Source organism: Anopheles ziemanni, chromosome X (assembly GCF_943734765.1).
Source record: "Anopheles ziemanni chromosome X, idAnoZiCoDA_A2_x.2, whole genome shotgun sequence".
NCBI lineage: Eukaryota > Metazoa > Arthropoda > Insecta > Diptera > Culicidae > Anopheles > Anopheles ziemanni.
The window spans coordinates 8,636,759-8,654,046 of NC_080707.1; the positions used below are offsets into that span (position 1 = coordinate 8,636,759).

Here is a 17,288-nt window from a genome sequence, read left to right on the forward strand (position 1 = left end):
GTCGGAACGGATCACACGGGGTACGGCGAATGCGAAAGCCTGCGAGTCAGAGATCGGCCAAACGCCGAAGCGTACGGGTGCATAATTAAATGCAAGCCGCAGTTGTAACCGTGAGGAATGCAGCTCGTGTGTGCCAACTCTCCGTTTTTGTTATTATTATTTTTGTGCGTAATTTGTCAGAAAATTCTTATGATAGCACTTAGCGGTGTGAGTGTAGGAACCGAGATGGAAGCGTTGGAGGTATTTTCAGGGAATCGAGCGAGAGGGTTAAGCGTGATGTAGTTAGTACAGTAAGGGAAAAGCCGCCGGAGGAAATATGAGGCAAATACAATAGAAGGACTAAGAAACGAAAGACGTAAGAACCTTAATGCTGTGTGTCATTAGTCGTAATAGATATATATATACATATACATAAACAAAAGCAAATCAAAACATTATTATTATCATTACTATATTATATTACTGTTATAGCGTCAGAATAAAGTTTAATTTTTCCCTACACTAGATGTGTGAAGACAATGAAAACGCGGCAGTCTTGGATTCGGTTTTTGTTCGTTTGTTTGCTTTGCGTGCTTGTTGTTGTTAGAGGCGCGCCGTTTGTAGTGTTAGCGAAAGTGTCTTCGGTAGGACGTCCTGCTTGTCCGGCGTCGGATTGCTTTCCTCCTCCTTGGTGCGGGATTCTGGAAAGGCATGGATTTTAGGACACCGCATCAGCAATAGGTAAGCTTAAAGTAGTGAAGGGACTGTTGGGCATCTACTTACCGGTCGTGTTTTTGCCTCTTCCGAACAGCATCCGCTCCAGGCCGATGATTGGGGACTCGAAGAGCAGCGCCCAGGCAAGGGCAAGGGTGAGCGTGAAGCCGATGTCGCCCCAGAACTGGTACACGGCGTGCAGGTCGGTGAAGTAGTACGGCAGCCGGGCGCTGCCGGCCATCATGAGCTGGATGGGCAGGTGCAGCAGATAGATGGAGTACGAGAGGCGCCCGAGCGGTTGCCAGATGGTGGCGCCGAGGAACCGATTGACCGGACCGCCGTACCCGTTGACGCAGGCAAACACGATCCAGCCGACGGCGCCGGCCCAGGCGACCCGGTTGAGCGCCTCGTAGAGCGCGTCGGCCACGAGCGGGTTGGTGGCGTAATCGGGCTGCTGCAGCGGATGGTCGGCGAACAGGATGGTCAGCATGGTGGCGGCCGCCAGCGTCCAGCCGAGTGCGACGGCCCACCGGGCGAGCGGGACGTAGTGCTTGCGGGTGCGCTGGAGCACGTAGCCGACTCCCACGCCGACCAGCCAGGCGCCGGCGCGCGTGTGCGTCGGATAGTAGGTGTGCACGTGCCGGATGCGGTTGTCGTCCACGGCCAGAAACGAGAGCCGCAGGTCGTACACGAGAAACAGCACGAGCACTGTCACCATCGAGGCGAGGGCGAGGGCGACGACCAGCAGCAGCGCCCGGCGGCCCCAGCGCCACAGCGGATAGATGAGCAGCGGGGCCAGCAGGTACAGCTGCATGTCGACCGACAGGTACCAGGTGTGGCCGAGGCAGAGCTCGCGCGGGTTCACGTAGTTCTGCACGTACAGCAGCGTCGACCACCAGTAGGAGCGGCAGTGGCCCGACGTCAGCGTCATCGCGCTGTCCCAGAACGGGCCCGAGCCGTTGTGGCGCATCAGCGTCGCCGAGTAGAGCACGAGGGCACCGAGGGCCGGCGTGAGTCGCAGGTAGCGGTGCACGTACATCAGCGGCAGGTTGAGCCTGCCACTCTTGTCCAGCGCGTTCAGCAAGCTCCAGCAGGTGAGCACCCCGCTGATGACGAAGAACGAATCCACCGACACCGTCGAGGCGACGACCAGCACGCTGTGGTACGACTTCAGCCACTGCAATGAGGAATGAACAACACGCGTCAACAACCATGAAGCATAGTATTGAAGTAATCAAACTACATTCACATTATGTTAGTACTACTGTCTACATCACACCAATGCAATCGTGTGTATCTTTCAATTGAAGTGAACTTTTCCAATTCTTTCATCGAGTATAACATTATCGGACGGCCTCCCAAATGTACCTAAACACTATTAGGATATTGACATAAGTTTTACATCTTTTTTTTTAAACATATTTAGGTATCTTTAAAACCAAAGTAAAGTGTTGGATTCGAGTGATCTTTGAATGAATGGCTCATCCTTTGCTTATACTTTGTTGTAAGACGAGGTCGTCCTAAGCTGTTTATCAAAAATGTTGGTATTATTATTGTACCACAAACAGACTGTTTAAACATTTTACATATGTTCAACGATTTGATACGTTTTATGATTTGCAAAGCGCTGTAACACTAAGTTTTGTTTGAATTGTGTAGCTTCTCTCGAGGTATTTGTGACGTTAGACTGTTTCAGATAATGTAGCAAAAGTCAACAAATCTTGGCAGTCACAAACCTTTGTTGAGAGTATGTTTGTTGCGTTGTGTTTGAATGGACGATTCTGGGAAACTTACCGTTCCGATGACTTTCGAGTTGATGAGCGGCACCATCCCGATACGGGTGTAGTTGTGGCTGAACACGACCCAAACCATCGAAATCACGCGTATTCCGTTGATGCAATCGATCGTGCTGGACTTCCCGGCGTCCGGCCGGCTGCGGTCGACGGTCGCCAGCAGCTTCCGGCCGTTGGTGACGAGCGAAAACATGACCAGATTCGGATGGGCCTTACGCCGCCGGCAGCGGGCCACTACGTCGTACAGCGTGCTGGCAAGCGCCAGCAGGAGTATCGTGGCGAAGAACGCACTGCAAAGAAAAAAAAACACCCATGGTGGTGTGAGGACTTAGAGATGTTCCTTATGGATCCATCGATCAGATTCATCTATAGGAATCGTTTATGGAAGATTCATTCAGATTGAATGAGTTTTGGAATCCTTTGGCAAATCACGAATTTGTCATCCGCGATTTGCGAATCACAAGCAAATCTTGAATCTTTCAAGATTCATGAATCACCGACGATTCGTGAATCTGTAACGAATCATGATGCTCCGACGTGTGAAAGATTATCTTATTTATGTGTCTCTTGTCGAAATACTAATGAATTCGGAAACATTTTCTCAGGAATCTTAAGACTATTTGCGTACAAAAAACGTTGCTTCATTAAGCTCAGGTTATCTAGATAATTAGTCAAATCGATAGGTGCTAAATTTACTGAAGATCATTTATGTACATTAATTTTGGGCGATTCAAGAATCATTCGTGAATCATGGTTCATTGGAGATTCATGACTGGTCAGTGTGTCATAAAATTATCGATGATTTATGAGTCATTATTGTTGATGGAGGTTCATAAATCACAAAAGGTTAAGGAGATTCGTATCTACGGATCTAAATGTTAGTCGCACAGCTGAAGTGAGGATGTCTTACATAGCTGCGGCCTGGGAGCCACCTAGCGGTTCGGGTATTTGATTGCAACTCAGCCGGACGTCAGGCAGGTTCGGGACGGTTCGGTTGAGTAGCTGCAGGAAGTGGTCAGCGGTGCAGGCAGCCGGTATGCACGCACCGAGCCGGGCAGCCCAGAGGTCTCCGGACGTGCCGGGCATGATACGTGGCTGGTGGACCGACGCGGGCAGCAGGCCCTTCAGTGGCACGGTGAGAAAGCAGTAGCGCCCCTGGATCGCGCCGGCAAGGCCGCCGGCATTGTGCCACAGGTCGACACACTGGTCGTAGTGTCCCAGCTCGTACAGGTTGCCGGCGAAGATACCCGCTGGCCATTTGCCCCACGAGTCGACCACTGGGAACAAAACGGAAGAGATAATGATGGTGAGAGATGTCGCTGAACGGTAGTGTCGACAAGGTGTACGATAAGTGCGATGGTATTTCACTCAAGTGGGCTGAAATCCGCTCTAAGTCTCTAGTGGCCTATATGTGCGGTTGTAAAAATAGCGACACTTGCTTTGGATTAACGTGCTTGAACCACTTGAAGCAGGCACTTGTGCACTAAATGGTCCCAACTTCAGCATGCCGACGACACTCGTCAACTTCTTGGCAGTTTACTTTGGATTTAGGCGCAGCCTTCTGGTTCACCTGGGCTCACTTGCTCACTTGGAGGAAATCCGATCTTGAAGCGAAAGCTCTCGAACACCATCGGTATGCAAAGTCTTTTAACACACACACACACTGAAGGTCTACTGAACCGAACGAACCCCTACTTACATTCGATTGACCAAAACTCTTTCGCTTTTAGTCCCATCACTAGCGCCCGGAACTGGTGCTCACAGTGCGTCCCGTCGCTCAAAAGACTCGTGTTGGCTGATTGAAGAATTTCCGCCGGAATTCCGGCGAATGTGGCTAACTGTGGAGGGGGGAGGTCCAGCGATGAAACGACTGCGATCGCAGCGAACAGCGCCACCAACCGGGGCAGCCTTTGGTGACGCATGGTGCGTTCGGTTTGCGTCTTGCTCGAAAAATACCAGAAGCACCCACCCGGTATCACTACCTAAGCACCTACTGATCTGGTTCGAGTGAAGCGACGGGAGTTTTATATACTTGTGCGGTGCTTGAGGTTCGTTCTCATTCTGAAACTCCCGCCCCGGTACGCCAACTCGATGTCTCGAGCCTCAATGGTCAAGTGTAGCGCAGATAACGGCCTTCGAAGTCGAATAGCTGCTTTTCCCAGCCGGTAAACCCAACAGCCATCTCGCAATCGCCGCTTTATCTCGATTGTGTAGTATTCCAATATATTGCCGGGTTTGCATGCGCCCGATACCGATGCCGTTCACGCGTTTATAGCATTTAGCCTGGCAGCTGTAGCTCTAAGGCTGGCGTCATGGATTTCATTGACCCGCTTCTATCTTCCATTGTGCACTATGATTCTGCTCCACAGTCGTAGCTAAACTCCGCCTTTGTTGTTGGGATGGTTTGTAGTGAAAATCATTTAGGAAGTCAGTTGGACCTATACAGGACCTATATGCTCTTATACTATGTGAAAGTAGTCCAGTAAATACCAAACAATTCCAAGCGTTAAACGAAGTCTTTGGATCTTACGGTTATGTTTATCTGCTTGTGTTGAGGGAGTGTCATCAGATCATTATTGAAGCAGGAACATCTTTACCCAGAGACTGCCGTACGTCATTGCCTTAGATTTCATTATTATTTGAGGACGTTTCGTAAAAGAAAACAACAATCAAACTACGATGATACACATTATTTAGTTTGTTTGATAGGGTGGTTTATCGATTTATAAACACAAACTGATGACTAGATAGATGGGAACAGAAGAAAATCCTTACTTCGCTAGAGATTTGTGGTACTGTAGGTGATTTTGCATCGCGGTAAGGTGCCCGGAGTACAAACCGATAACATTTTAGGGGGAACCAGCCTCGGTACTACGGTGACCGCCGGACCTGCTCTACTTCCGTGTACCGGTGGCATACACGCACACACACACACACACACACGCACACACACGTCCACACAAACACGACTGGAGTTCTTGACTCTTGGAATTGGTTCACCGTCACGGAGTTGCAAAATGGCACGAATGGGCTTAAATCGTAGAGATGCTGGTTGGATTTGCTGAGTGCACTGAGCGACCTGTGTCGGAGGCTGTAGTCGGTAAGTTCTTATACAATATTAGCTGGACTAGTTCGTCGGCCGTCTGCTTTGGACTTGGTAAGGGATGTTTTGACTAGCATCGCATAAATGAGACGGACTATTCTACCGTCACCGACAGTTAGTCCTATTGCGGCGCGCTGCAACTGGGGCGCCATCTTTGATTATCGACTAGTACATGTAGGTATTTAACAACCGTTTGCAGCACCAGCGTGCAATGCTCACAAATGTACACACTCACGGTTCTGAGGCTCGACCTCGGTGGATAAAGAAACGAAAGCAAAACAAGAGAACCCCTGGATACACACATCCAGCGCACTGTTGGAGTAGTAGTAGCTGAAGCGTCGTGGTTGTTTTGGGTTTTGGGAAAGTCTTGAAATGATAAGTTGAAGTTAACGCCTGCCTACGTAAGGGCGCCTAATGTCGATTCTAGGACTAAAACGCCAGAGGCTAGTGGATACCGCTGCCTTGGTGCAGGTGCACGATCGACGGAGTCCCAGGTCCGGTCACCGTGGCTGGGATCATTGCGACGATCTGGTGGACGGTGCCGTCGATCGGCAGCGACAGACAGGACGTTGACGGTTCGAGCACTGGCGTGACGGTCAGGATAGTCGGTTCGGACGGCTGGTGTTGGTCCTGCTCCTCCGCCTCCTGCTGATGCAAGGGGACAGCACGACGTCAGGTCATGATGTTATTGCCGAAGTAGTTCAGATTGAAGTCGTCGAACAGGATGTCCTCGTCCTGGCCGGTGGCCGACGGAATGTTGATGCCAAGCTCGGCCGGATCGAGCGCCACCGAGCGCAGGCCGCACTCCTGCACGATTTCCTCCTTCGGCACCGGGTTCAGGTAGTCGGCAATGCTATACTCTGCGGGTTTGGTGAAATCGACTGTTAGAGTGCAGCTCTGGGGCTACTTTCGGGGGAGGGTTCTCGGGTACCTACCTGTATCCAACATTTCGTACGTCTGTATGGTTTGCGTGGGGCGCACGATCTGTATCTCCGTCCCTCGCCGGAACCCGTTGAGTGTGTCCTCTTCAGCGTGTTTGATTTCTTCCGACGTCGCAGTTACCTCGAACTGCGCGCTGGTGATGATGTCGGCGTACAGTGTCTGCGTATGCTGATACGTGGTCGCGATCTGCTGCGGGCCCTGTTGATGTGCGTGCTGCTGTTGCTGATGGTGGTGCTGATGATGGTGGTGGTGCTGCTGCTGTTGCTGCTGCTGTTGTAGCGTGGTCTGCACTGGAAGGTGATGATTTGGTTCGGAAGCAGCGGGATTTATGGCTTCAAGGGTCTGCAATGGCGGTAGAGAAAGGTGAGTATCTGCAGCCGGCACTCGCCCGGTCGAACCCGCTCCTACCTGACACACCGGACTACCGGGTCCTGCCGTAGGGGACTTCGGGGCGTACTGTGCCAGGCTAGCCGTGGCAGCAGCCACCTCGTCGTCCGTCATCGAGTCGGTCGTACCCAGCTCTCGGACGCGCGCGTTCGCCTCCATCTTGAAGAACCACTCGAAGCGTTGCTTTTTCTGCACAGGGACGAACACCGATATCAGTCAGTCGAGACATGAATCGCGAGTCAGGAGGTCATTACTTACGTGCTCCCAAGCGAGGAAGTTGTCCTCCGAGTTGCGGCTCGAGATTGTCCAGAGGTGCCCGGAACCGTGCGACGACTTGCGACCCTTGCGGAAGTGCGGGTTGATCGACAGGTTGTGCCGAACGGAGTTTTTCCAACGGTCGTCGTGAGATTTGTAGTACGGAAAGTGATCCCTGTATCGGATAGGATTGACTACTGTTAGGAAGGTGCAACATTGTAGCGATATATTCGTCCATTTTTTTAGTAGTATCTGCTACTCTTGACGTTTGACGCTTTCATTTTCATCCCAATCAGGAATTCAGATCTCTGTAATGACTAGTAACTCCTTTACTTACTCATCCAACCTTTTGCGATTCCAATCCTTGTTAAGGGTTCAAATCAAAACAAGAATTTTAAAAGATAAGTTTCTCTCTTTGTCTATTTACACGGTCATATCCTGCGTTTAGGTATGCTCATCTGGTATAGACTGCTTTGACACCAAAGGAATACTTCCAACAAGGAGACGGTAAGCGCTAGTGGCTTCCCTCCATTGGCTCCAGCGAATATTTCCCTCGACAACTTCCTTGCCTTCCCATCCGCCTCCCAAACCGCCTAACTTTCCTCCTGTCACAAACCCCCAGCCCGTGGTTGCCTTTCCTCTCCGCCGTGTACGGGTCCAATAATGGCCGACTGGTTAAAGTTGTAACTTTTCGGGCGCTTTTCCAACTTTTTAACGGGGTTTCGTGGGTTGTTTTTTTTACCGCGTCCGCGTTTTTTCTTTGTTTTGCTTCTATCGCTGCCCTTACCCCCCCTCTCCCTCCCTCCTTTTTCTTTGCTTTTCCTGTGCACCGCGCCTTGTCATTGTCCGTGGGCTGCGGGCGTTTGACATTTGCGCCGCGATTTCCACCGTCCGGATGGTTCCGGTTGTAGGAAAAGAAAAAGAAAACAGACACACCCACACACATACACACACACACATAGCGCCAGCGGAGAGAACGGGTGCACCATCTTCGCTCGTGCTACTAGTATGCTTTTTTCTTTTTACTAAGAAGGAATGGAACCAACACCCGAGGGTCCAAGTTCTTTGCTCAAGTTTAGCTTCTGTGCCTTTGCCGTTCGTTTCCTTCACCTCAATCACTTGCTTTTTTTTCGATTCACGGGGAAGGGTGGGGGTTCGTCGGCCCAATTTTCTCCGCTCCGAACCCTCCACTCCCCCCCACCACTCGCACCGTTTCTCTCTCCACCCCCCCCCGGGGGCTGGCGAATGTCACTGCGCTCGGGAATCAGGGAGAAACGGTGGAATGGCGCAGTGGAGAAAAACCCGGTGGAAAATGGTGGCATTAGAAGCATACATAATGGAGGGGAGAGTTTTGGATACCAGCTCGTGCCTGTTTCCCTCCTTCTCCAGCCAGCCTGTTTTTTGCCTCAACCACCAAACCGCCTGGCGCTGGCGATGCGGAGTGCGTTTACTTTCGACTCGGTTGGCGAACAAACTCTACAACCCGGGGTTTTCACGCCGGAGAATGTCGTCGTTCGCCCAGTTCTTACCAGTGCCAGCCACACTAGAACGGTTTATTAGCACATCTCTTTATAACACATCGATTGATTTTTGAGCGGGTTGATCGTAGTTTCGGACGATATGAACTGTCACGAAACCATTTGGATTCATACCAGAGAATCAGTAAAGAACGCCATACTTATTGCACACCGAATTGTTAGCTAATTGACGGATCTCTTTTAAGTAAAGCCATCAGCAAGGTGTTGTTATTCAATTTACATTTCAACTGCAGAAGAAGAGTTGGTGACGAGCGGCCTATAATAAACCGCTCAAGGTCTCCGACGTAGAACGTAGCAGTTGACATCGATTTTTCTCTGCCGCACCACTTGGTGCATATTAAGGTGTGTGTGTGTGTGTGTATGTGTTTGGCTGAGTTTGTCGAAAACACCCATCAAAGTTGGCAAATCTTCAAATCATTTCTTAGTCCGGAGAGCTTTCAAAGGAAAAGCTATTATATAGAGTTGCGCCTTGGATTTATCACTCCCCTGTTGGGACACTACCCAGGAGCTCCCGTTCATCCATAGATCATCCCTGACTGAGGAATTTCCCGATGCCTGATAGTTATAACCACCCGATGGTCGTGTAGTCCTCGATCCAAGCCACCCATCCATCATCCACGAATCAGTCCAGGATTTGCCAAACGTTCCACTCCCCACGATTGGCAACGACCCGGGATTACACGGCACGGTCATCCTGCAGATAGTGCAGGGTAGGTCTATAAATCTTGCCCCCCCATCCGTCCGCCCGCCCAGCCAAGACGTCACCTCGGCACCCCTCGGAAAGCGGCTGTCATAAATCATTGGATAAATCATGCACTACCGGGTGCCCCGAACAGCAAACCCGGAACTCCTCAGCTCCTGCTACCCGAACCGGACCGTTACATAAGACCTCATCCACACGGACACGGACGACGACGACGACGACGATGACGGCGCCTCCATATGGTGTACTATTTTCTGGTGGCAATGTAGCTACTGCTCAGTCCCTTCCGGTAGGAGTGGAACAATTTCGTGCTACCTTATGGCAAGGCTGTAGAGAGGATAGAGGTCTCTTTATATGAAGCTCATAGCTCGAGCTGTACGCGAACTCACGGGAAGGGGGCTGTTTGGGTACGCTATGGTACGCCAACGGTATAAATCAAATACCCGATTGACGTTTCACAGGTTGTTCCGGGTGTTTTTTTTTTCGGGTGGATGTGTGCCCCTCACCGACAGCGTTACACCTGGCTACACCTCGGGGAACACCACAGGGAAAGTGGTGTATTTCGCCTGACGGACAATGTGATGCAGTTGCTGCTGCATTGCTGATGGGAGGCTATTCGCCGAAAGATTGCCCACCGAATGGGTTTCAGGCGATGTTGTCGATGCCGGAAAGTTTCGCTAGATGTGCCTGGACGTCTTCCATTCCTGCGGTAGTCCACCGGGCTATACAATGTTGGTACCAAGTACTTCCGCGTGTTGCGTCGCGGGTCCTGTGAAGTCAATCATCCGGAACGCATCGATTACACGTTGACCTCCAATGGTAGGCACATCGGCGGACCCTGCCAACTTGCACCATGCACAAGCAGCTGGCATCGGAGGACCCTTGGCAGTAGCTCTCACACTCATGTCCACTCATCCGTTAAATTGGGGGACCATTCAATAAAACCGATACTGCACGCGCACCGAACCTGATGACCTGAGCAGGGTGGCGCACCAGTACCACCTGCACCTGCCCTCTGTTTTCTGCTACACACAAACACTCTGTTCTGATGATTGTCATTCCATTTCTTCGAGGGTGCCTTTCGTTTTTGTCTTTCTCTGAGGCACAACCGGAAGTAGGGGGGTAGGGGTCGACGAGGTAAATGTACCTTCCGGGTGTTTTCACCGACTAGCGCACAGGTGCAAGACGGGCAAGGTTCGGTTCGATTTATGATCGATCGATGTTCGTCGACCCGTGCACATGCACCTTCACCCGAGCTTTTTGGAGGAACCAGTCCCCGGACCAGACCTCGGTGCGACATTTGCGATATCCGAAGGGGATGCCCGGCGAGTGAGTAGGGAGGTTGAGGTGTAGCACACTGCCATTTCCCTAATGCTTCCAACGAATGGTTGGAGTTTCCCGTGAGGTGGAAGGCTTTTTCCAAGAGGAAATCAAGTTATCATTATCGAAGAAGCAACCTGATTGTAGGGGATTCACTTAGGTTCTGATATCTATATAGCAGTTTATAGCTGTCTTATCGTTTAATCATTCACCCGGGGACACATACACGCACACAAGCATATTGCCATCATCATTGTCATGCACATCATGATCGGCGTCCTTGTGTTCCTCTTCCTCCAACCATCTAAAACCGCGAAAACTTTACGGCCGACTTTGGGGTTCCGCCATCTTGGACGACAGCGCGGCCATTGTTAAGTCGACGCGATGTGTTATCACGACCCCCGGCCGCACACCATCCCCCCCTCCCCGGGGCTTGGCATGGAAATTACACATGAACCAAAGTGCAACTTCACGCCGATGTCGTAAACAGTGGTCTCTAGTTGTATATGTTTAATGCCGTGACAGTTGCGCCCAGCGTAGAGTAGAATTGCGTCCTGCGTACCCAGGTGCCGGGATGCCTCCTCCCACTCTTACCCACCCGCCCATTCGGCTCAATGACGAACAAGGGGAGGGGGAAGAAAGAAAACTCAACCACCGGGAAATGGGAAAAAACGGTGGGCTACTACGCCACGCTCGCGTTGTCTCGTGCCTGACGGGCAAACGGGGGCCACTCCCTCATTCGCCTAAAGTGCCCCACCCTCCCACACCACTCCATCCACCCTACTGCTTGTCGTACTGGCTGCATAAATCCTCTCCCTGTCTACAATGTTGTCACATGCCGCGTCCACGGCAGTGAACATACTACACACACACACACACTGGGCAAGGGTGCCTCGAGGAAAGGGGGGGGGGGAGGGCGCCATTAATATCTGCCATTTTCGCGTGCGTTCCACCCCGCGCCGACCGCCCGAATCCACCGACGCAATGCTATTTTCCAAATCAATTTCCAAGCCCCTTGGGGAGAAGGGGGTCGGGGCAGCGGTAGACAGTATATAAAACTGTCATAATATGAAGATTAGTTTGACGCAACCACGTAGTAGGACTGCTCGGCACGCACACACCACTTGTTTGTCACATCAGGGATGTGTGTGTGTGTGTGTTTGTTGTAATTTACTTTGCGGGGAAAATCGTAAAAACGGTTTGTGTGGATTGCTACAATTGGCCTGGAATGCTACTGTTTGTTTTTCAACCGCATACGGAAGCGCTTCTTCGCCGTATCTTTGACCAAGCTCGAGAATAGAGTCTTATCGGGTCCGGAAGATTCGGTTTCCTCGTAAGAGTGGGTCATCCGGTTTCGGTTCATGTGTGAGCGCCTGTTTTTCGAGTCCTTTTCCGTCTCTATTGATTGTTTCGAAACATGTCAGTTTCAGCAGAAGTGTAATATTTCATTTTATTGCAATGAAAGATCGCATGCGTCTATTTTTTATTTAGCAACTTAAGAAGTTGCAATATTTACTAAACAAGTTGAAAGCTCAGCGAAATTTACAAAACAATTTCAAAATAGATTTTCACACAGTTGGTAATAAATCCAATCAAAAGCTAGATGAAATTGAACTCGATACTTTTCTTGAAAGTTAACTTAAGAGAACTGATATGTCGATGAAAGTGACAAAAAGAATGTGAAAATAGCTCCGATAGCAATGATGATTTTCTTTAAATCAAAGATTTTGGGTAAATTCAACAACAACAACATTACGCACGGAAAAGAGTGCTACTGAAAATCTTCGTTTGTACAACAATCTAGAATTTAAATGTCCTTTTGTCATTTCTTCGTAATAGAGGAGAGAGTATTAAGTCAATCTGTGAAATTTTGGTTGATTTTTCTGTGAAGCACTGCGATAAATTAATGATTCCTCACTACCTAATAATTTGAAAGCCTTATCGCGTTTCAAGGATTTTGTGGCAATTTTAAATCTACTGCCAGGAATAAATCTTTAAAAGGTAGAAATGTAGTTAATATATTTGCAAAACTGGTTTTGTGTTATCCAAAGGTGGGGTTACATATTCAAAAATAAGCTAATTTTTGTTTAAAGCCTGAGTGTGCAACCTGTTTTCGTCACCTAGATCTGTGGCATTAGAGGATTAGAGGTTTTTGTTTTATTTAGAACCTGAAAATCCTTACTGATGAATTGATTGCATTGTAATATTTGAGTATAATTGAACAATTCTGCATTTAGACGAGAGAGAAATATCTTTTCTCTTCCGAATTTCGGAACTCATGCAGCTTCTAACATAACCTCTTTACTTTACTTGAAACGCGTCCTTTCCATCCATCGATTGTTGGATGCGCATTAGCCAATTACATCGGTGACAGTCCGTGTGGAAAATTGAAAATGGCCTCCAACTCCCAGGCTCGGGGGTGGATTGCAAGAACCCGCATAGGATTGCGGTTAGAGCAGGCAACCCCTGTTCCATCCTACGCAAAGGCTACAAAATGGTTTTCATGCGCCGTGGCACTCTTTCGGGGGTGGAGGTGGAGGAAAGGGGTCTGGTCACCCCAATCGGGCCTTCCCGCTCTGGCAGCCGAGCAGATGGGATGAGAGTACCGCATACTAAGGACCTGCGCACTGGAACTCTGTTATCGAGAGGGAGGTGGTCCGTTCTGCGGTCTGCGGTCAAGCACCTTCCTGTTTTTGTGGATAGCAAAATGTCCATTTCGACTGACCACAACTGAGGGGAGAGAGAGTGAGCGGTACGGAGCGATTGACCAATCGTGCGAGTGGTCCAATGGCAAACACTGTTGTGTACCGTTAGGTGTTCCTCCTTTCGGTTGGACGATACGGTGATAAAACTGTACCCAAACACTCACACAACTACTCACTACCTGCAGGTTCGGCAGCACCTTCCAAGGCTGCCATTTTGTTTTCGATAGCAGGTTCGCCCGAGAATTTCGTTCCTCCTTTCGATACGCGGACCGTCGCGGTGGCTCTGAAGACCACAACAAGCCTCAGAACTAGAAACTCGGGAACTAGGCACTAAGACAATATGTGTCGCAAAAATGGGCGGATGTATAATTGCCCACAGACTTCAGCGTGTGAGCACGAGTTGCGTTCAACTGAAGTGGAAACCCTGACTTGCAGCTCGTGCAATGCCGCCGTTTCGCCAGCGAGAGGCCATCCCCACAACCTGCCTGCCGGAACGCACACTGTTTATTGTTTGTAAATATTGTGCCGCTTTGCGGTCCGCCGCTGGCAAGGCGTTGTCGGGAAGCGATTAGCGCTCGGTGTTTGTTGTTTGAAGAGCTCCGGACTCCTGGAGGGTCCCGGGGCTTGTCCGGATGCGCCCCCTGAAAACGCCCGTGGGAGAACCTGCCCTGGAGTCCTGCAGCCCAGGACTAGAACTGATTGGCACGATTGTTTGCCCCGAAACGCTTGTTGATTGTTTGCATGGGGTTTGGGGTGGGTAAGTCTCACAGTCTGGCGAAGGTGTTTATCCGAATGGAAGATACCTGCATGTTCCGGAAGTGTCGTCCGACTACTACTAACAACGGCCGCGGAATACTTACGAAATCCACTGGTAGATGGCGGCTACGGTGAGGTCCCCCTGCTCTTCCAGCGCGTACTCAATCAGTTCGGTGTAGGTGAAGGGCGGTTTCTTGGGTCTGGGTGTGCGGGATTCGGAAGAGATTGAACAAGAAAGCGCGAGTTGGAGCAAATGGCTCGGTTGGTTTCCTGGCGGATTGGGGGCATAAGGTTGGCATACGTACGATTTGCCGGTACTGCTCTCAATGGTCACATTCTCGCCGACGTTCAGATCACCTTCCTCGATGGCGACGGCGCCGTGGTCGCTCCCGAGGCTCCCGTTGCCGCCAGTGGACCCATCAGCCGCACTCTGGCTCTGGCCGCCTCCGGCAGCATTCGATTTCGAGCGCTGCTTTCTGTTCGAGCGCGGCGAAAGGTTCGGTATGTCGTCCAGCTTGAAGTTCAGCAGCCACGACAGGTTCTTGCAGTCCTCGGGCGTGTCCGGCGTTTGGGACGCTTCATCGCGGATCGCGGGGTTGGGCGGAGGGCGGTGGCAAATACAATAAAAACAGAAAGAAATAATACCAAGGACAAACGATTAGCCTGCGCGAGGAAAGATACGGATGGGTAGAAGAAAAAAAAAAATGCCGTGCTTCCGGTACTTGACACGGTTCCGGTAACGCTGTTGCGTACCATTTCCCCTGTGCATGCGAGAATGAAGGGTTCCTAATTCCGCATCGAACATGTGCCCAGTTAAATGGTATATTTTCACACACCACTGACTCCGTGGGGGGGAGGGCGGCAACGGAGCGTGAACAGCGTATAAATGCCCGGAACGGATCGTGTATTTCATCACGGGCTGCGGGGTAAACACCGGAACCGGGCGGAGGGGACGTGGGTCAGATCCTCGAGAGACGACAGCGAACGAAACCCTCGTATCCGTGACCATGTTTGCACTCAATTTTCATCAATTGCAACAACTTCCGGTGTTTCGATCTCAGGGGGGGGGGTCTGTGCGAGCCCAGAATATATCTGTACCTTGCGCCAGCTGGTCTGGGAACTCGTACTTGTACGATTTGCTTAGATCTGGCGGGTGTCAGCAGCTCGGTGACAGTGACAGGCCGTGATGTGCCTTTCCCCCGATTTGCTAGAACCGCTCGTCATCCATAGGCTCTGACGACGAGAGGGTCTGACGAATAACTGTTTTTGTGTTAGTTTCACATTCCCAACCACTTGGAACTCGGACCTATCCGACGCAGTTCGAGCAGATGCAAATACTGTAACATGCCCCACACGCATCAGATGGTCCTGGCAACTGTCAGAACGCATCGGTAGCAAAACCTTAGATACCCCAAGAGGTTGACTGTCTCGCCTATCTCCGGGCTAGCCGAGAGTGACCTTACCATTGGTGACTGGTGCTCCTCCTGAGGCCGGCTCCATCCGAGGGCTGCTGGCGACCTCCGTGGTTGCGTCGGTTTGTGCCGTCGGGTTCGGCCAGCTGGCACCGCCCGGTGTGTTGCTCTGATTGTTGCCGGTGCTACCGTAGGGACTGCCAGCGTCGCCGGCAGCGTACTGCTGCGGTACGTACTGGTGACCCACCGGTGGTTGATTGTTGCTGTGGTGTTGTGACGTGGGGACATTGTGCGACGGGGAGGAGACGGTTGTCGGTGTGGCCGGTAGCCGTGGCGAAGACGGACAAGATGGCGACTGCTGTTGCTGCTGCTGTTGTGGAGTCGGTTGATGGTGCATGTGGAGTTGCTGCACGGACGATTGATGGCTCGTATGGTGATGTTGTTGTTGGTGATGATGGTGCTGGTGGTGCTGTTGGTGATGCGTGGTAACGAGACACTGCTGCTGCTGATGATGCTGATGACCGTGGTGCTGGTGTTGGTGATGTGACTGATGGTTTTGATGGTGGCTCTGTTGATGTTGTGAATGCTGCTGCTGCTGCTGCTGCTGATGATGGTGATGGTGCTGGTGCTCGGTACTGATGATGGAGTAGCGATGCTGGTGGACGTTGGTCGGTAGGGTCGGTGCAGTCGATTTGCGGTCGAGATCGAGCAGCTCGGCCGTGCTGGTCCAGGTTGAGGAGCTGATGTCGGTCAGCACGATACCGTTGGTGTGATGCACCACGTCCGAGACCGGCACGGTTGAGACGAGATGGTGCTCGGTAATCGGTATCACCTGCGTCGCATCGTCCACATGCTGCTCGGTGACCGTCGGGACGTCGTAGATGTACGTCGCTAGCTGATGGTGATGGTCCGGATGGTCCTGGCCGTGCGCGTGCAGATGCTGCTGACCGTCGCCGGCGAGCGTCAGGGCGTTCGCCGCGTTGTTGTTCGTGTCGTTCGGGCCGATCACGTAAAACTGGCCAATGCCCGAAACACCCTGAAAGGCTTGCCCGAACGCCGGGAACTCGTGAAGCTCCACGCCGCTGCTGCATCCGCCCGACGTCGAGGCGGACTCCTTGCGTGGTTTGGTCTTCAGAAGTGGCCCACCATTACCACTACCGCCACCGGTGGCATCCGTGACGGGTGAATAGGGGGCCGAGTAGCGCGCACTGTCCAGCTCCACGATTGGCAGCTTCCGCTTTAGTGTACCTCGGCCATGCGGAGGACTGCCGAGCTGATTCTGCTGGTGTGTCATTGTCTCGTAGTGCTGATGCTGCTGCTGCTGCTGCTGCTCGGCATTGCTAAGAGGAGCCAACAACGGTGGCGCGGTCACCGAAGGTCCACCGTACAGTGGACTGGAGCGCTGCATCGTGCCCTCCAATCCAATGTTCGCCCAAACTACCACTGGGAGAGGTCCTCTGACGCCTATGACGCAGTTAACTAACGAGAACTTAGCACGAACTGCACCGTTTGCAGCAAGGCTTATGATTGCACACGAATGAAATTACTCCTGACGACTGCTTAGAACTCTGGTATGTCCTTACTTCCTGGCAGTAGCCGATTCTAGTATGCTTCTGCAGTCCTGCTGCTGACCACTATTTTGCTGGCACCTGTGCACGTCAGCAGAGTTTTCACTCACTCC

At 51.4% G+C, this 17,288-nt stretch overlaps 2 protein-coding genes across 2 annotated transcripts; both read right to left on the reverse strand.

The window, feature by feature from the left end:
* Positions 1-582: 582 nt before the first annotated feature.
* Positions 583-5,104, reverse strand: LOC131290979 (nose resistant to fluoxetine protein 6-like). Its single transcript, XM_058320170.1, has 6 exons — positions 5,084-5,104; positions 4,186-4,324; positions 3,397-3,763; positions 2,488-2,776; positions 763-1,870; positions 583-680 (listed from the first exon to the last, which is right to left on the reverse strand). The coding sequence occupies exons 1-6, from the start codon at positions 5,102-5,104 to the stop codon at positions 583-585; spliced, it is 2,022 nt and encodes a 673-aa protein (XP_058176153.1).
* A 1,157-nt stretch (positions 5,105-6,261) lies between these two features.
* On the reverse strand, positions 6,262-17,015 carry LOC131290946 (transcription factor mef2A-like). Its single transcript, XM_058320136.1, has 7 exons — positions 15,644-17,015; positions 14,501-14,771; positions 14,300-14,395; positions 7,177-7,348; positions 6,940-7,107; positions 6,525-6,873; positions 6,262-6,449 (listed from the first exon to the last, which is right to left on the reverse strand). The coding sequence occupies exons 1-7, from the start codon at positions 17,013-17,015 to the stop codon at positions 6,262-6,264; spliced, it is 2,616 nt and encodes an 871-aa protein (XP_058176119.1).
* Between the last annotated feature and the right edge of the window lie 273 nt (positions 17,016-17,288).